This window comes from Oculina patagonica, chromosome 8, assembly GCF_052425735.1.
Source record: "Oculina patagonica isolate OP01 chromosome 8, crgOcupat, whole genome shotgun sequence".
Lineage (NCBI taxonomy): Eukaryota > Metazoa > Cnidaria > Anthozoa > Scleractinia > Oculinidae > Oculina > Oculina patagonica.
The window spans coordinates 5,596,625-5,616,480 of record NC_135765.1 but is presented as its reverse complement, the minus strand read 5'-3'; the positions used below and the strand labels follow the sequence as shown (position 1 = coordinate 5,616,480).

Here is a 19,856-nt window from a genome sequence, read left to right as displayed (position 1 = left end):
ACCGAGTTTGTTCATTATTCTTCTTATTAGTTTGAGTTTGTATTTGCTTGTAGATCAGTAGAATGCACTCCAAGTTGTCAAATGAGAGATGGATTCTTGACCAGAGCAGCATCTTTGCCCAAGTGGATGCATTTGTACAGCGATGCAAAGATCTCCTGGAGGTACTGTAAATGTTACAAGTTATTTTGCCTTTAAATTGCATACTTCAGAGCACTGATAGAATAGGTGATCTGAGCTGAGATGAGAATACAGTGGAAGGATGTATCAAGGATTTTTTCATGAATTTGTATCACATACTGGGTCATTTTGGGAGTACAACTAAATCCTGACTAAATTTGTTAGGTTGTCAAAGTTTTCATCAAAAACAACAACAATAACAAAATAGTTACTGTTATTTATATAATGACATCTTGGTATTAATTTGACGGTCAACCACAAAAAGCAATTTTTTTTAAAATTGAAAACAAGAATTTATGGCCTTGAAAAAGATTAAATATTTATTGATCGTATGGTGCCAGAAAGGCCTTGAAATTTGCCTTTTTCATTAGAAACACCATGAGACTATAACTTTATCTCAGTCTTAAAAAAATTCAAAAATTAATGAAGTCCTTGAGCACAATTTATAAATTTTCACTCACAGGTATGTGAAGGACAAATCCACTTTGCTAGAATGTATGATGGAGAGAAGAGACCACTGCCATGCTTCCATGGTGTGCGAGGTCCAGAGGTTGTCAGAAGCCTGCTGGAGGTTGAAGCTACATTTGAAAAGAATCTACAAATCCTCAAGGACGTCAAGAAAACTATTCTGGATGTCAAGGTATGAATTGTGAATTAAATAGAGACATTCCTTACAAATTTTTTTTTAAAATTAAAGTGGTCATGGCCAGCCATGGCCTATTTTGAAGATCCTTGAGGAAAATCTGCATCAGGCCATTAGGCTTATCTGGGGTCAGTATGATTGCAGTATTAAATTTGTGGGTTATATATGCACTTTTAGAGAGAGGCACTGTGGGTAGAGACAGGGACTGTGAAAGTAGAGGTTCTTGCCTAACAACACCTACATGTATTCCGGATAAAACCCAAGTTGCCTGATCTAGAGTCCAGTGAGCTAACCATTAGGCTTCCATGCCGCTTACTGGGGACAAAATGGCCTTAGAAAAAGTAGAGACTCCTAGCAAATCTGCATGATCAGACTTTTAAACCATGGCATGGATTTGATAAATTGTGGTCATTGAACGTTCTCTTTCAAGGAATTTTTGTGGCCCAGGCATTCCCACTCCTGTGTTAAATTGTAAATGCAGTGGTCATCTGTAATCAGACTGTAGAGTTCTGTATTTCTCTTGCTTATTCATAATGCATCAAGTTCAAACAAAGAAAATCATAACTGTGAAGGAGGTTTGGATACCCGGTCGTAATTAGCATAGATTTTTACGATTTTTATTTCTCTGTTTACTCCTTAATTTTTGTTTCGATTGAGTAGTTAAATTATTTCAAACACTTGAGGTTCATCGACTATCCAAACACCTCAAATTTCATCAAAACTCCGCTGCATATCATATTTTCAACTCTCTTCTCAGTGTTTGGATATCCTGATGAAACACTGCCTTTCGTGTTTGATATATTACGTCAAGTCTTCTTGAATTCCTAAAAATATATTTCTCTGTTGGTTTCTAGGCGACAACATGGCATGATGATTATAACAGATTCCGTGCCGGTGTGAAGGACCTGGAAGTGATGGTTCAGAATTTGATTTCCTCTGCTTTTGATACAATAACCACTGTCCAAGAAGGTGTGGAAATTTTGGACATCTTCCAACACCTGTCATCAAGAGAGGTAAGAGCTTGAAATCTTGAAGAGATACAAAGTAGTCACTTGTGGTTTTGTTCTGTACAGTCTGGGAAAGCTCTTTGTTACAAACAGGCTTTTAGCCAGGATATAAAAAGTGGGTGTCCAAAATTTTTATAAGGCCTGACTTTGTCCCCATAGGAGGGCCTGAGGAGCATGCAAGGTGTTTATCTGCAGTTATGAGTGCAAAGGTGTCTAAAAACTTCCAAATTTGCTGAAAAAACCCTCTGTACACAGTAATTCATATTAAATTTCTGTCATAAGTGGCCGTCCATAGGACTCCTGGACTCCCACCTGGCTAAAAGCCTGGTTACAAATCTTAAGACCAGTTAGAGACATTTACTTGCAGTTTTTTAGGCATCCCACAAGATGAGTGTCTCGTCTCTCAAGAAGACAAAGCTCTTATCTTGAGAGGCAAGACTCTCATCTCTCAAGACGAGAATCTCGTCTCTCGAGAGGGTGGTAACTTACTTTTGAGTGGTACAGCTGTAAATTCAGAAGCCTGTACCAAATAGCGTGATGTCATTAAGCATTGAGCCTGCCTAGTAGGCAATAAGCTTGCCCAAAGGAGTTTCTTGCTCCCAGAGTTAATTATAACTGCAAGGCTTTTGACCACCTTCTCATTAATATATTTCTTTGCAGGCTATCCGACGCACAATCGACAAGAAAACAGTAGAGGTGTACCAGTTTTTCAATGAAGAACTAAACCTTGTGAAGAAAGAGTTCAACACCAAGACTGTGGACTTGCCACCCATGTATCCACATTATGCAGGATCTGCAGCCTGGGCGAGGATGCTCAAGAGGCGTATTGATCGACCAATGAATGTAAGAATTTGACCATCATTTATTTTCAAGCCATGCTTTGTACATGTAGGTTTTGTACCAGTACAATTTTACCCTTGGTACAATTTGGCATATTTTATATTTGATAATGAATATATTATATTCATTGTCATATATTACCATACACCAGGACAAAGGAAAATACCAAATTGTACCAAGGGTAGAATAAATTGAACCACATCATGGACACTAAATAATTTTTGTTTATCCTGCTAATACAGACACCAGGGTTCAATTCAATAAAACATTTCAAGTGTAATTTTCAAGTATAGCTATTGTTTAAGAGGTTGAAAACAAAGACTGCACTTGTAAGTTACGCTTGTAAATGTTTTATTAAATTGACCCCTGGTTAATTTGGACACTTCTCTTACGTTACAGGTTTTAAACAAATCCTTCTTTTTGCCACTCATTGGAACTGGTGAGGAAATAAGATCACAGTATCAACAACTTGCTCAGGTAGTTATCAATTAATAATTCATTGATTTCGGTGGCCTCTTGTTAAGGTGTTGCCTGAAGTTGGTGCAGGTTTAGAAGCACTGTAAATACTTAGACACCATCTGATACGTAAATCCTGCTGTCAAGCCAAGTGGCTCATCAGGCCAGAACTTATCCCAGTTTCTGTAGCATTAAGCAGCTAGCAGTATTTCTACTCCCCCCTGGATGGGATGCTAGTTCATTGCAGGGTTATCCCCCTGCAGTAAATTTGCTGGTACCCATTTATACACCTGGGTGGAGAAAGGCACTATGAGAGTGAAGTGCCTCACCTAAGAACACAACGCAGTGCCCCGGCCAGGACTTGAACCCAGACCACCCGATCTGGTGTCCGGCGCACTAACCATTAGGCCACCATGCCTGCTGTGACACCATATGATGCTATGTATTAATTTTTTTTGACAGGCCCTTGATGAATTTGTGAGAAAGACTTTCAATGAATGGACATCTACTGTGGACAAAGAGGCCACCAGGCTTCTAGAAATTCCTCTGATGCGACGCAGCCTTGACAGATCAGGCACACTTGATCTCAATTTTGACAGGTTACATTCTGCTTTTCATGTGGCATTTAATGTTTCATTCATCCTCATATTGTTATGTACTAAGGATTACAGTCAACGCGCTTCAGACATGAACGCTCGGCGACGTAAGGTTCCAATATTCACGTGAACGTTTCGAATAATCGAATCATTCATTTGTAAATTTTGCGCGGAAGCGATCGAGAAACTGAAAATGACGGAAATTCTAGTAAAGATAAAGAGCAATGACCTCGCTCTTGCATTTGTCGAACGAACAGCAGCTTTTCTAAGCAAAACGCTCAAAGAAATTAGACACGACATCGTCTCCGAAGTAGGAGAATTGTTGCCTCAAAATTTTAAGTTTGTTCGAATGGGAATTCCAGTAAGCGCCATCCAAGAGGAGAAACTGCATCTTCAAAAGTGTGTTGTAGAAGAAGAGAGTGGCACAGCATTTAGTTTGTCGATTCAAGTGCACAATAACTTGGAAAAGAACAATTCTCGGGAAGTCCGTCTCACTGATCCCGCCATCGGCATCGAAAGACAGTCAGGATGCGTTTGACAAAACATCCCAAACGAGTTCAGCGTGAAGTCGAATCGTTAGAGGATGACATTCAGCTGGCGCAGGCTAAACTTCATTCGCCTGAAGAAATCCCTTCACATTGACCCTGATACATGTAATTTGTTGCCGCGCGAAAAAAAAAAAACAGCACACAGCCGAAAAATTATTTAAAAAAAAATATCAATTGCCATAACGTCAGATGTCTTATTTTCAATTTTACCATGGGCTTTTAAATACTTTCAATTTGATTTACAATTGTTCGATTGAAGTTTCGAAGAATGATTTCATTAACTGAAAAATGAAATTGGTGAATGAAATATTTTATGAATGTTAAAGTTGTGCGTTCATGCGTGAAGCGCGTTGACTGTAATAGTACGGTAGAGATGGAAGATATTATTTCAGTGGATGGTGATACTATTTTTATTATTATTTTCCATTGCGTTAAATGATATGCTGTCAGTGACAAGGCTTTGCCATCCCAGCTCTTTTCAATGAAGGTATAACAGCATTGATAAAATTTTTGTCATGAATGATTGAATGCCATAAGAAAAAGAGTTTACGTCATCTGTGTTCATTGTGTTCTTTACACTTTGCGTCAGTATCTGTCAGTAGTATTTTATTATGGTCATCCTGAAAAAAAAAATCACTATAGGAAAGTGTCATATAAATAATTATTATCACTGAGAATGACTTCTATCTTTCTTGTACTTTTAGAACCCTGCTCAAGTTATTTAATGAAATTCACTACTGGGAGAAGTTGATGTTTGAGACTCCTCACTATGTGTCAGATCTGTACATGAAGAAGGAAGACCTGAGAATACTCAGGGAAAATGTGCTGCTTGTTGTCCGGGACTATAACAGGTGTGTGCTAATAACTACAGGTTGAAGTGGCCTGTTCCAATCCTAAGGGATGTATGGTAATCAGTGCTTAAAGGGACTGTGTCACGGCTGAGTTAAGTTTATTTTATTAAGCTTTGCCATACTTGCTATGAAACTTAATGTTTGCAAAGAAATTACTTCTATGGATCTAAATGACAAAACCAAAGCTTTATTGGCATGAAATGTGTCTATCGGGTGTTATCTCAAAAACGCATTTTGCAATCTGTTTCAATCTCTGTCACTTTTGGCCATTTGTACCTTCTTTTGTATTTGCTGTGTTATTGAAATGTTCCTTCACTGTTTTAAGAGTTTTTTTTTTTATATTTCATGGAATTTGATTGTCATTTCACATGTCTAAATTTGGCTAAAATCCGTGATACAGTCCCTTTAAGTGTTTACATGTACCTGGGGACTCTGTAGTGTGAAGCAACTAGTAGTAATGATAATGTGGGTTATTGACAAAGTGTGAGCCAGCAAGTCACGCAAACCATTCTGATTTGTCTAAATAACAAATTAGTAAGCCTAAGTAACAATCCAGTCAATCATTCTCAACCCCATAGCCCTTTTCGTTTCTCTTAGCCGGCGAGGCCTTGGCACGAGAAACGAAGGGCTCAGGAGACACAGGATTTCCAGGACAGAATTCTTGACTTCTGTTCAAGAAGAATTCTTTGTTTCAAACAGCCAGTCCAAAAAATTCGAATTAATTAAAAAATCCTATGTCCCCAGAGCCCTGTGTTTCTCATGCCAAGGCTTCAATGGCTAAGAGAAGGGATAAGGGCTATGCACACGAGAATGCACTCCAGTTAGCCCACAGTTAGTTTAGGTGGCTTGCAATAAACCGTTAAGGCGCACTTTGCTTGCTTGGCTTGCTGGCTTGCATATTGTATACCTGATAGTGACTGGTTAACTACCTCCCAGCCGTTCTGTCAAGTCTCCCCAACAGTTTTGTTAGTATCCACTTTACATGCATGCCTCGGTGTAGAGAGGCACTACAGAGTTAAAAAACATCATACAAAATTTGACATTGAGTAGCTTCAAACCCAGAGTTTCTGTTCCAGAGCTGAGTGCACTTATCACCTGCCCTTGAAAGTGCTGTTATTGCAGAACCAAGAACTATGCCAGCAATTTAAAGGGGCTATGTCACACAATTTTAGGCAATTTTGGCACTGACCAACTGTTCATAGAATTAACTAAAATATCACAATAACGACTTAAGGTGGCTGGTAACGGTTTCCAGCACTTTCCAGCTCTTATACTTTGACAGGTCAGTACTATAAATCTTTATCAGTTGATGCTACAATAATGGTGTGAAATTAATGCCCAATGATTGGTGAATATGTTGTGATTATTTTCATGACGTCACTGGTTACTATAGCAACAGTACAACCTGTTAAAAACACCTTTAATTTTGGCTTTAAGTGCTTATAACTCAAAAACGAGCTCAGTGACCCCCATTTTTTATTATTAAACATTGATCAGCATGTTAAGATACAACTTTTTGCAAAGTTAAAAAAAATTCTACGAAGCGGTTTCAGAGCCACCTTAAAAATTTGAAAATTTAAGGTGGCTCTGAAACCGCTTCGTAGAATTTATGATGTGTGGCAAGTGCTGTCCATTTAACCTTTGTGTTGTTTTACTTCTTACAGGATCATAGCTGTTTTGTCCTCTGAAGAGCGAGGATTGTTCAGAGAAAGAATCAGGTCACTGGACAAAAAGATCCACCCTGGCCTGACCAAGTTAACTTGGGCATCAAAAGGAATCTCTGATTACTTCATCGGAGAGTGCAGAAACAACTGCAGCAAGGTGAGAGCAGGGTGCAAATAAAATGGATTTTCTACATTGCCGTTTAGGCAAGTTGGGGTCATTGTTTGCTAACCCAAATGCCTTCTTATTAGCTAGCATTCCTTCATTAGGCAATTACAAAAGTGACACTTCATTAGTTAGTGTATACTAAACTTGTCAGACACTTACGTTCCCATTGGGTTGAGATTGGATAAAATCTACTAGCCCCTTGTCTTTCAGAAAGGACTCAAGCTTCCCGCTAGCAGACACCCTTGGTTTCTGAAATAGTGTCAGCTTAGCAGAGGTGTCTGCTAATGGGAGGTTTAAAATGTTGTTTACATAATTTGTGACCAGGAGGTGACTTAGCATCTGACTACTGACAGAGATGCCAACCTAAAAATAATTGAAATCTGGGAGATTGGCAATTTTCCATTAACATACCAATTCTTAACCCCCAAAACTGATTAACATGTAGAGCGCCACCGATTTATTAACAAAATCACATAAAATATCTACAAAATTGCCACCCCAAAATTGGCCAAAATGAGGGTGAAAAAACATATTTAAAGCACTATCCCCGTTATTCGGGAGATTTGGTTACCCATATGGGAGACTGGAAATGAGGTCTGTATCTGGATAATCCAGGAGAGTTTGCATAGAAGTACTGGAGGTGTCAGTCAGTTGGAGTTTTAGCTGTGCCTTATATAGTTCAGTTTTACGTTACTCAATCAGTGTACAAACTAATGCTGTGTTTCTGCATTTTGTAGGTTCAAGATATTGTGGATGATTATAAGAATGCCAACTTGACCATTTCCAAAAACTGTATGAAGATCAGTGAGATGTTACTGGTCAAGATTGACGGCAAGAGGGTCTACGACAACCTGGAGTTTGAAGAAGAACAGGTACTGCACTTGTGAATCAGCCTAGATTCTAACTACAAGAGGCTGTTGTGTTAGCCAGTCAACTGCTTAATTAATATACTGGAGGCGTTTTTACAAAAATTAATGATCCACTGACATCAGTGCTAATCTGAAATTCAGGGTGCATGGATAGTGCAGTAGTGAGAACACTCGCCTCCCACCAATGTGGCCCAGGTTCAATTCCCGGATGCGGTGCCATATGTGGGTTGAGTTTGTTGTTGATTCTCCTTCTTGCTCCGAGGTTTTTTTTTTTTCCCGGGTTCTCTGATTCTCCTCCCTCCACAAAAACCAACACTTCTAAATTCCAATTTGATTGGACAGGTTTGTCAGTCACAAGACTGTTTCAAGCAATTCTTGTTAAACAAAGATGATTTATTTTTTTAGTTCTAAAGGCAAACAATCTACATTTGAACAAGGACTATTGATATTGAGTTATCTATCACGAAATTCTCATAACTGGCTTTTAGAGAAAAATATGGCAGTCAGTGAAGAGAATATAATTTTTTTTGCTTCGGTCTGAAAAGGGTAACCACTTAAAATTTTCAAGACAAAGGAAGATTACTCTTTTTTACTTATTCATTTGCAACGTATCAATGTTGGTAAGATTTTAAAGGGCTTAGTTACTCAATGGCTATTTTTTCTGCAGAAAAATCATCGCAGCCTTGTACAGACAAGACTTCAAGTCACTCATGTAGAGATCGTCGGCATAATGAAACAGACTTATGAGGTTTTCAAGCATGATGGGCAGGAGGTAATGTTTTTTTTTTTACTGTAATTTGTGATTAACTGGCACACCAGCTGAAATGGGTTTAGCTTGTGTCAAGTTTTCTTTTGTTTGTTTTTCAGGTGCAAGCTCATTGGCTGCGCTACACAGAGAAAATGGATCGCATGGTGGAAGAGGCATTCAGGTTGAATGTTAAGTGGTCATTGCAGGAACTGTCTCGAGCCATTAACGGAGATGGCAAGAGCGCTCCGAACCCTCTGCTGAGGGTCAAGGTCGTGCTGGAGGGAGATAAGGTTAGTTGTGATTGGCACTGACTATTTTGTTCAATGTGTGGTTGATTCTGACTTATTTTGATTGTTTTCTTGTCTCTGTACTTGTTTAATGACCAGGTTGAATTTTCGCCAACACTGAAGAAGCTTGCCAGCATGATGGACCAGATCGCTGTTCAGCTGACAGCCTGCCTGTCAATTTTCCAGCGACTTCCAGATCTCCTCACCAAGAAAAGGTCAACTAAAGAGGTAATAAAACTTCAATTTTAATACAAGAAAAAGTGATTTAAGGTTACTGTAGACCTTCAAAGGCCAAATTCTGCGAAAAAATTTTTCTTTGCTCATTCTAAAGCTAAAACACTGATTAATAGTTTGGTGAAAAAAGTAATGTAAAATTGTTAAATGATCGCGAGTTATCGAGGAAAAACTTCTTTTCAGACGAGTTAATAAATAGCTAAAGGTGTTATAATCCTAATAAAACATGGGGCGCTCCGTACATTTTTCGCGGTAAACTTCATCCGGCAACTCGAGTTACGCAGATTTGAATGTTTTATTTACATCGAAGGAGCTGTTCTGTTAAGTGTGGGTTAGGCCACAAGGATCAGTGAATTTTTATGCAAAAGTCTGTAAAAAATTGATATGAGTTCGTCGAAAAGAGAGAACACATCTTGGACGAAACATCGTAAGAAAACCAGGTCGAAGAAAACGAAAATGAAAGAGGGAGACTAGAAGAAAGCCAGAAGCAATTTGATGTTCAGTTCGAGCTCAAGAACAAATCGAACAATGACACTCAAGGAAAAGCTTTCCTGAGCGAATTCATCCCCGCTACGGCACTTTGTTTAGGATCGCCGGTCAGACGATTTTTGCTGCTATTTCGCTGCTGGTTTCCTGTCCTTTCCTGCTTGCTAGCACTTCATTTTCCTTTTGTTTTCCCATGTAAGAATCCATTCCAGTTGGTTTTCTTTACTTTCCACATTACTAGCTGCTCGTACTCCAAATATTTGGGCCAAATTTACGGTTCTGGGAAGTTTTTTTTCCCCTTGAGCCACCGTACAAATCAATTCGACCATGATTTGATTGCAAAATAATGTTTTCAGTGAATTTCAATGGATATTTTGGTGAGGAGTCTCTGGGGGACACAAGCTTGTGTTTCATTGGTCGGCGGCATGACCGCGTTGACAACCACTTTGATGAGGTGTGATAAGCTTGCAAACCTTTAGGAGCAAAAAACTCGGGCTTTATTTTTGCGATGATTCTACTACTTCAAGCGAATTAATAGGGTATGTAGATTTGACGGATTTTTACGAAACTTGGCCAAAATGTTCCTTGGTTATTTACGCGCCAAAGTGTGTAAGGCTTTTTTAATATTTCAAATATTCCGCGTTTTACGCCTTCTTACATGACGAAGATCGGCAAATATTCTATTCGCCGAGTTTACAATAGATTTTCTCAGCAACCAATAGGAATATCCAAAAAGCCTCACACACTTTTGTAGTCCATTACCTGCTGATTGACACTGTCCAGTTTGTTTGGTCGTATGTGCGAACACGAAAGCAGGTAATTCAATTTAGCAAACATCGTCAGTGTTGCGGTTTATGGCTTGCGCGAGATTTCCAGTAAACCTAATCTTTAAAATAATTATTTCTTTAGATTTTACATTTTATTAGAGGCTCTAATTTACAGTGATATATACTTTTCCAAGGTTTTGTAAAAAGAAATGCGCGTATGGTCGATTTTCCGGAAGACATCCCTGAAGGTCTACAGTAACCTTAATTAATATGACACTCATGCATTGAAACTTGCAGAAATGTTAAGTGATAGTGATGTTATTAGTTTTGTAATTTCTTCCAGCCTGTGTATGTGATCATTGAAAGGGATGAAGAGACAAAGAAGATTCAAGCAAGTATCAAGGCTGGCATGTCAGCTAATGCCTCTCATCTGCAGTCGTACCTCAGCACCTGGGATAGGTATGGGCCATGCAGAGTTATGTTCACCACTATAAAAACTTACAGAAGAGTTGTACTTGTAGACAAGCTTCAGGGTCCGGACAATCTGTGAGCCAGCAAGCCATGCAAGCCATTTCGGTTAGCCTAAATAGCACTCTGGTTAGCCTACAGCTAACTTAGGTAGCTTGCAGTTAGCCTTTTGTTGGGATAAGGGGTTTCTGGCTTGCTGGCTTGCACTGTGTTCTAACACCAAGCTACATACTGAAATGTGTTAATGACTTATAAAACTTATTACTGTTTTTAGTTACCGAGAAATCTGGGAGATACAGAAAGATGCATTCATCAGAAGATACCAGAGACTGAACCCACCAGTGTCCTCTTTTGATGCTGATATTTACAGGTTTGTGAATCTTAATTGCTACAATGGCTTTCAAGAAAACCGGATAACCTGGAGAAAAACCCTGGGAGGAAGGCGAGAACCAACAACAAACTCAACTCACGTATGGCACTGGGCTGCAATTGAACCCAGGCCACATTTGTGTGAGGCGAGCGCTCTTACCACTACACCATCCTTGCTCCCCAGTGATTCTCTTAAGTATTGTCAAACTAACATTTAAATAGTGTTAAGTGGTACATCACAGTGGCAGATTAGATGTACACTTACAGTCAATTCTTGCCTTGCGGACACCCCGCTATTGCGGACACTCGCTATTACAGACAAAATCCAGATCCCAGGCGAATAAGGTTTGACTGGAAATGACTCCTGCTATTACGGACTGTCGCTATGACGGACACTAAACAACGCCCTGAGCATGTCCGCTTTAACGGACATGAGAGTTGACTGTATATAGGGGCAGGGAAGTGTTGATTTTACATATCCTGCTTAAATACAAGGGGGAGTGAAGGCAAAACGTTTGCATGTTTTCTTCAATTGGTAAACGGGAGATTGTAAGGAATCCAGGGTGTCTCCCCTAGATCTGCTACTGTATGAAGTTGACATGTTTCTTTATTAATATTGCCTTACACTTTGCAATAATTATAGTGAAAATATTTGGAGAAATTATGGTTCATCCACATTAACCACATAACTGGTGAAAATTTGTCATCCTCTAGGTACACAGAAATTGCCAATAATTTTCAGAAAGAAGAGACAGTGCTCAACATTGATTTTGTGCTACTGGACAACTCGCCACTGAAGTTCGCACTTCTGAGCCATTGCAATGAATGGCAAAACAAGTTTACTACTCTCCTACGAGAAATGGGCAGCCAGAAGCTGTTGGAACTGCACAACTTCCTCAAGGATAATGCCAAGAAGTGAGTGGTGTGCACTTAAATAACAGATTGTGCATTTCAGATTTTGGTAAAAAAGTAGTTTAAGCCTTCATCCAGAATGAGCTAAACGCCTAGGCCTGGAACAACCTTAAGCTGGTAGACACTTATACCTACAGACATTCTAGTGCCATTTGGTAACAGGCCATTTTCCTTTTCAGTAGCAGGGATAGTTCTAGACATAAGTGAAGCTGTCAGTTTCTCTTGCCTGGATAATGTAAAGCTATTAGTAAGTTGCTAAAGTGTTGCAACATGTTCTAGTGCCTTATTCAGAGGAATTAATCTTTTTTCATTAGTCACTTTAAAATACAAAATTTGAACTTGAAAATAAGTGGCTACATTGACATTCATGTTCCATTTGGTAAACAACCAGTTGTTACTTTAAAAAATAAGTAATTGTAGTCAGGAGTTGACAATGTTAGTGAATTGACGCAGACTGTTTTTTGATGTTGCTTGAAACTTCAGTGGATCATTATGTGACAACCTAGAAAAAGAGTTGCTCATGAAAATTAGGTTCATGTCCAACAACATTCAGAAAGCATGAAAATCCATTTGACGTTTGACAGGAGATTTATGCCACTTTCCACTAAGCTACCTACAAGTCCCTTTTGTCTTTTGTGATGCATATGGTTTACTAACAGATTGCTTTTTTCTGTATTATCTTCACAGACTCAGTGCTCCTCCAGAAACCCTTGATCAACTTGGTGATAGTCTGGCACTGTTAGAACAACTTCAACAAGACTTGCCCAACATTGAAGCCAAGTTTCCACCTCTGCATCAACAGTTTGCTATTCTTGAGAAGTATGAAGTTGCCATTCCCGAGGAGGTGAGAATGTGACACTTAGCAAGAATTGTGTTTTCTCTCCTAGAGTTAAACATTCTGTTGGTTCTTTTGGTATTAACTTTTAAGCCTGTGGATAAAAATCCTAGTGTCAAATAAGAGCTATTGGGCAGTACTATTATGTGGTACTGTTTAGTTTGCTGTACAAGGCGGTTCTAACTTTTAAGTTTAGATAAAATCCTAGTGGGCGACTATTCAAATGAAAGCTACTGGGCAGTACTTTCATGTTGTACTTTTTAGGTTTCTGTATGAGGTGGTATCACTAGCTTTTAAGTCTGGATGAAACCCTAGTGTGGGGCCTTGCATTTAAAAATATTAAAAAGCTATTGAGTGGTACTTCCTTATGGTAGTTGTATATTATGTTGTACAAAGTGGTTCTAACATTGAAGTCTGCAAATGAAACCCTAGTGCATCATTCAAATGAAAGCTGTTGTTTGTTTATCATCTGTCCTTATCGCACCATGGGACATATGACTGACTTTAGTTCCTAACTCACCTCTGGGAGAATATGGCCATAAATGGGACGTATAAGGCCTAAAAAAGTGTTTTTTTTTAATAGGTTTCCTTTAATTGCTTCAAAATATTTTTGTTCATTTTAAGACCTGAATGGCTTAAGTTAATAGTTCAATCAAAAATTTAAAAATGCTAAAGGTTAGTGACTGTCTTTTTTCCCACAGGTACAGCAGATGCTTGACCAGCTGAGTGGTGAGTGGGTGTCCTTCCAGCAGTGTTTGATAGACAGTGATGCCATGCTGAAGAAAAGCAAGGAGAAGTTCAAGACTGGACTGATTCACTCTTCTGAGGACTTTAAGAAAACTGTCACAACATTGTTTGATGAATTCCAGAACAAGGGCCCATTCAGTAGCTCCATAGCTGTAAAAGAGGTTGGTAGAAAGAGCCACCTCCTTTATCCCAAATGTTTTAATTATATACATGTACATGTATCTAGCCTGTTCCAGGCGTTCAGGTAGTTGGGAAGCAGCGCAAAGAACGGCAAGTGGAAAATATGGGGAACCACTACTGTAATTTTTCGAGCCCCTTTTTTTGTGCTGCTCCCCAACTAAGCGAACGCCTGGAACAGGCTAACATGTATCCTGTTTTATCATTCAACAAATTGTCAAGATGTTCATCTACGAGGGAAAATACATGTAGGCTTGTGATTCATGAGTGGGAACAACCCCCTTTGCAAACCTGTTATATTCCTAGCTTGCAGGGTGCAAAGAAAATGGATTTCAAGCTTGCCCTTTGGGCAAGTCGGAACCATTGTGTGCTAGCCTGAAGGCGTTTCTCGGTGTCCTTACTTCATCTGCCAACTAAAAAGTCCAAAAATTTTATATTACTTGCCCGAGGGCAAGTGATGGATAAAATCCACTAGTCTAACAGGAAAATCTATAAGCCTCGGGATATTGAGAATACTTCATTTGCACCCTACTCTGATGGATATAGAGACTGACATCTAGTGTTAAGTGTTTGAACTGCTTGATCTGTAGTCCATTAGGGAACGAAGTTCCTGGACTTTTGGTGTGCTATTCACATGTATCCATGGGTTGGGTGGTGGGACGAGATCATACACATGGAAGGATTGCCGCTTCCAAAGATGCCTGATATGCTGATGTCCGATCTCATCACATGACTCTAATTGTGAAGCGCATTGATCTTTGGGAAATGCGCTATACAAGAAAGCCTAAATTACATTACACTTACCATAAGGCAACTGTTGCTTATGAAAAGAGGTACTCACATTACTGTATGCAATTTTCCTCAGGCCTTGGAGGAAGTTAGAGCCTACCATGAACAAGTCACAAACCTGAAGTCTCAAGAAACCAAGCTGAGACGAGGATTGAACATCTTCAAGATCGAGCAGCCCCCGTCAAAAGATCTGCAAGGACTGGAGAAGGATCTGGAACATCTGGAACAGGTTTGGACCATCACCAAGGAATGGGAAGAACTGTGGGATGCCTGGAAAGTCGGCAAGTTTGAAGAACTTGTCACTACTGATATGGAGACCACATCACAGCTGTTGTACAAGAGGTTGAACAAGCTGGTCCGAGAAGTGAAGGTCAGTGCAGTTAGAAATGTTTTAAAATACAGTTTGCCATGTGTTCACAGGTTTAACTGTTCAGTGAAATAATGTGGGTGAATAGATGGAAACCTAAAAAACACACTACAGTGGAATCCTGATATCACAAAGTGCCAATGGACTGGGAAAAATGTGTTCGACTTTACAGGGTTTTGACCAGTACATTTTACTGTTAGGAATTCTGGCCAGGCTGAAGAATATCATTTGTTAGTATAATTTCAGAGGTGATTATAAGAATTGAAGCATTCTGATTGGTCGAGAAGCTCGGCTTATGAGGCTATAATCACCCTGCGCGAGGTGATTATAGCTTTGAAAGCTTGGTTACTTAGCCACGCCACCTTTGACATCCAGGGAAGTAAACATGGCCGCTTTTGCTGAATGAAAATTTCTTTGATTTGAAAGAAACCAGTCCAAGTCCTGGATATTTTAAACATTGGGAATTTTTCAAATTAACTTCCAAGACTTTCGGACCGAAAATATTTTCAAGAGATGGTTCTCAAGGCATTAGAAATGATCGTAAACACGGCGGTTTTGGCGATCGATGAGAAACTCAGTCAGATCGATTGAGCAATTGATTGAGCTACTCATTCTTAGAGGATTCGCACATTCGCTTAGAAGTCATCTACAATCATACAAAGGTAACGGACATCTATCTTTCTCATTGTGTTTGTTTTGTTCCGTTTTATTGCTTTAACTAAATAAATTCTGATTGCAATCGATGATTTAAACTGGTTTACACCGTATGCAAGCAAACACTTGTGTTTGCTGTTTTCTTGTTTGCTATCGTTATTTTTTTAAGTTCTTGATGATCACCTCTAAAAATTATACTAAAACTTCGTCTCGGGGATTATTCAACAATAATCACTTCGCCTTCGGCGAATAATTGTTAATTATACTGAGGACTCTGTTATAAAGGGGCGTATTGTATTTTGGGGGTGGGGGTTGGAGGTGGTCACTGATTAGTACCTGACTGTGAAGTCCCAGCCAAGATGTTGAGTCTATTAGGGAGGGGGGGGGAATAGAGAGAGGACTCCAAACTTCCCCACACTGTGGTACATGAGCTGAGTTTTGCATTTTGGTGAACAAAAACGGCCTGTTTCACAGGTTAGATAGCTTTTTATCATGTAACCTATCAATTTCTTTCTGATGTTGAACATATAAATATATAAAACTTTCTGTTTTCAGGACAAAAACTGGGAGATCTGTGACTCCATCAAGTCTCGCATTGAGCAGTTCAAACGCACCATGCCTCTAATCCAAGACTTGAAGAACCCTGCCATGAGGGACAGACACTGGGCACAAATCAAGTCTGAAGTTCAAAAGCCTTTTGATCAGAATGGTAAATATCTTCCTTGTAAAAATGTAGTGCTGAGATCATGTTTAAACCAGCGATGCAGAAGTGCAGCGCAAAAGCGCATTAATTTTATTATAAAAATTAATATAAATTAACAAGCATGCTTGGCAATCAAAATGAGCCATGTGTTAGACCAGAGGCTCAGAGGCAAATTTTCTTGTAACTGGTCCCCCTGTCTAACATGTGGATCTCCATGAAAATAGTACAAAAAGCACCTTTCATGTCTTTTGCCCAGTAAGTGCCTTGTAGGGTTTCTTTTTCTGTCTGTATGTCTGTATGGGAAGTGCAGTGGCCTAATGGTTAACACGCTGGACTCTTGGTCGAGTGGTCCAGGTCTGAGCCTGGCCGGGAACATTGTGTTATCTTCTTGTGCAAGACACCTTACTCTCATAGTGCCTCTTTGAACCCAGGTGTATAAATGGGTACAAGCAAATTTAATCATGCTGGGGTGGGGGTGGGGGTAACCCTGCTGTGGTCTAGCATCCCAACCAGGGGGAAGTAGTAATACTCCTAATTGCCTAATGCTATCAAAATTAGGATAAGTTCTGGCCTGATGGACCTCTAGGTCTGAATGTAGACTTCACCTACCTATGTGTTGGGTAACAGGATTGTTTTACCAAGTGAGTCTGACATGATTATTAACACCACCATCACTACCTGCCTTTCAGCTGAAGATTTTACTCTTGAGAAGATCATTGAGCTTGGTTTGGATCAGTTTGCTGAGCAGATCAGTGAAGTGTCTGGTGCTGCCAGCAAGGAGCTGTCCATTGAACAAGTATGTGTTAGAATTATACTGCGCTTTGTGCTCTTGCAAAGAGTTTTGGGGGTTTAGCTTGCTGATGATACGTCTGGTTGTCGTGTGAGAAAAATACAGGAAAATTTATTTGAAATGTTAAGAAGAGCTACATAATTACTTGTCTCAATCAGGGCTCGAAAAAAGGTGCCGTCCCGTCGCCCGGGACATGTAGATTTTCCTGCTTGGCAAGTAACTTTTCATTGATAAAGATGAAGTACTCATTATGTCACGAGCGTGGGACTGAAAGAAAAAATCTGAGTCCCCGACGGGAATCAAACCCATGGCCTCCCAAATACCAGTAGGGCGCCCTAACCACTGAGCTACAAGAGACTCATAGTGAGCTGGGCCATTTTCTAGGCTCATAAGTGACACTTGTCTTGCATACTGCAAGGATCAGCAATGTCGAAAGCGTATGTGTCTGATAAATTCTCATTCTCACCTGACCAATTGGCAAAGGCCCAGGCAGTCGTCTGCCCACTATATCATAAAAAAGCAAACTAAGACAAGCATGTAGCTACCCAAATCTGAATAGTTCGTGTCTATCTTAAAATTTCCTAGTCTATGGAAATAGGGCTTGACTTGGTATACTTAGCATTTTTATGGTAATCACTTTTTTATTTCAGGCCATTGCAGGCATTGCTGAGAGCTGGGAGGCGATAACTCTGGACATTGGACCTTACAAGGATCGGGGACATTTCAGACTCAAGTGGGTATTAATTATTCATGATAAATGAAATTTAAATAAGTAATTAAAACTAATTGATTAAGTGAATTATAAAGCAGAAATGGGGTTGGTACAATTGTCTTGGGCCTGCCTACCCTCACTTTGTCCTAGGTTTGAAAATGAACCCTTTCCTTATTCACGCCAACGAAATCAGTAAAACTTGAATTTTACACGTAGTTGTTAAGAAGCGTTTTGTGCATAAATGCTGCTCACGAGGTCTGGTATTTTAAAAGGTCCTGCTATGAAGCACAACTTATTTCGAACTTAATGCACCTTATTCTTACTTATTTTCGCGAGTACTAATTTTCGCGATTTCAAAATAATCGCGAAATTTAGTACGCGCGAAAAAAACATTGCACGAAATTTAAACACGCGAAAATTAATACCATATTTTGTATCAAAACAGTAAAAATTTTATGTCTGGAACTGCAACTATCTACTTTAAAAAATATCTTTCTGTCTTGTTTATGACTAGCACCCTTCCTCTGATTACTGTTCCGAGCTTGAAAATTAGTTCAAAACCTCTTGAGTACAGTCACTAAAGTTTCCGTTTGAAGGCTCCTTGTAGTTACATTGAACCAGACCTTTGTGTATTTCCAGTGGTTTCTTAGTCTTTGACAACTGATCCATAAAACACTGACAAAATCGCAAAAATTAATACTCGCGAAATTCGGCTCTCGAATTTTCGCGAAATTAAGTACGCGCGAAAATTAGTACGAATAAGGTAATTTAAATTAAAGATGTTTAGTTGCTGTGAACAGAGTATTGGATAAAAAAATTATTGTAATTTCGCAACATGTGCTTATTCTCTGCTGGTAAACAGAAGTGTGGTGAAACTGAATTGAAAAACAAACAAGAAACAACACAAAACAAAAGACAGGCTTAATCAAGTGGTGCTTTAATGAAATGAAAGGCTCTGTTGATTGAGTGCAATTTCAAGGAACTACGAAAAAATTGTGTATTTTTGTTAATCATGCGACTTACAGAAATCATTTTAGAGTAATCTTATCTAATAATAATAATAAAACCTTTATTTAATCACGATCTGTTTTAAAGCAAATACATGCTTGAGGGGTCGTGTGTGACTATCTGCCTACCTAAGAAAATTAATATTACATTGTAATAAACTAAAATAAACGATAATACATTTTAAAAAGATTAAGATTTAAAATTGAAAATCACACATGTGTTTCGGAGTTGTCTGGATCGACAAACTGCTAAAATTAAGTTTTTTAAATATGGGGTCCATTCTCACTTTTTTGCAAAACTGCTTGTGGTTGGTAGCGTTATTAAAGTAGCTTGACACAAAATTCCATAAGACTGCACCTCTGTGCTGGATTGAGTTCTTTAAAAAGGACGTTGAAAATCGTGGGATTTTCTAAAAATCATGACGAAATTTGATAGGGTTTCAATTTACTTTTTAAATTGGACATCTGGTTAGTAACTCCATCGGAATCGTAATATATTATTCTGTTCTGCAGGGCAACAGATGATGTCTTCCAGCAGCTGGAAGACAATCAAGTTACTCTGTCCACCATGAAAGCATCACGATATGTCAAGGCTTTTGAGGCAGAGGTATGATTTATAAAGATAAAGGTTCTGCTGATATAGCGTGTAGCTTGTAGCCAGTGCCGGTGTAGACTTTCTCAAAGCCCGTTTCCGGTAGTTAGGTCTCACTTGAGTCGCTCGCTTCTCGCCACTTCGTCGCTCGCTATCGCGATTTCGTCGCTCATTTATCGCGGCTTCGTCGCTTAAAAGAGTCAACTTGTGGCAAGTCTAGTGCCGGTGTAGCATTTAGTTTTCGAAGTATATAACGATTTTGAGCTTGGTATTCTTCCTGGGTTGAATGGCAGTTGACGTAGCTCTTTACAGATTGATGTAATGTATATGAGATGATTCATATATGAACTGCGGATGTATATGAAAGTGATAAATGATCATCGCAGTGAATTTCC

General features: G+C 39.2%; 1 protein-coding gene across 1 annotated transcript in view; it reads left to right on the top strand.

Annotated features, from left to right (window-relative positions):
• LOC144663352 (dynein axonemal heavy chain 2-like) overlaps nt 1-19,856 on the top strand; it is an 80,367-nt gene that overhangs the window by 10,283 nt on the left and 50,228 nt on the right. The window contains exons 7-28 of the mRNA XM_078524257.1: nt 54-161; nt 641-817; nt 1,675-1,833; nt 2,488-2,670; nt 3,067-3,144; nt 3,586-3,722; nt 4,972-5,118; nt 6,783-6,939; nt 7,686-7,820; nt 8,485-8,589; nt 8,685-8,855; nt 8,952-9,080; nt 10,683-10,798; nt 11,082-11,177; nt 11,891-12,091; nt 12,776-12,932; nt 13,625-13,831; nt 14,713-15,006; nt 16,213-16,366; nt 17,050-17,156; nt 17,801-17,883; nt 19,383-19,476. Of these exons, the coding sequence (XP_078380383.1) occupies nt 54-161; nt 641-817; nt 1,675-1,833; nt 2,488-2,670; nt 3,067-3,144; nt 3,586-3,722; nt 4,972-5,118; nt 6,783-6,939; nt 7,686-7,820; nt 8,485-8,589; nt 8,685-8,855; nt 8,952-9,080; nt 10,683-10,798; nt 11,082-11,177; nt 11,891-12,091; nt 12,776-12,932; nt 13,625-13,831; nt 14,713-15,006; nt 16,213-16,366; nt 17,050-17,156; nt 17,801-17,883; nt 19,383-19,476 (3,195 nt within the window). The remainder of the gene's footprint in view (nt 1-53; nt 162-640; nt 818-1,674; nt 1,834-2,487; nt 2,671-3,066; nt 3,145-3,585; nt 3,723-4,971; nt 5,119-6,782; nt 6,940-7,685; nt 7,821-8,484; nt 8,590-8,684; nt 8,856-8,951; nt 9,081-10,682; nt 10,799-11,081; nt 11,178-11,890; nt 12,092-12,775; nt 12,933-13,624; nt 13,832-14,712; nt 15,007-16,212; nt 16,367-17,049; nt 17,157-17,800; nt 17,884-19,382; nt 19,477-19,856) is intronic.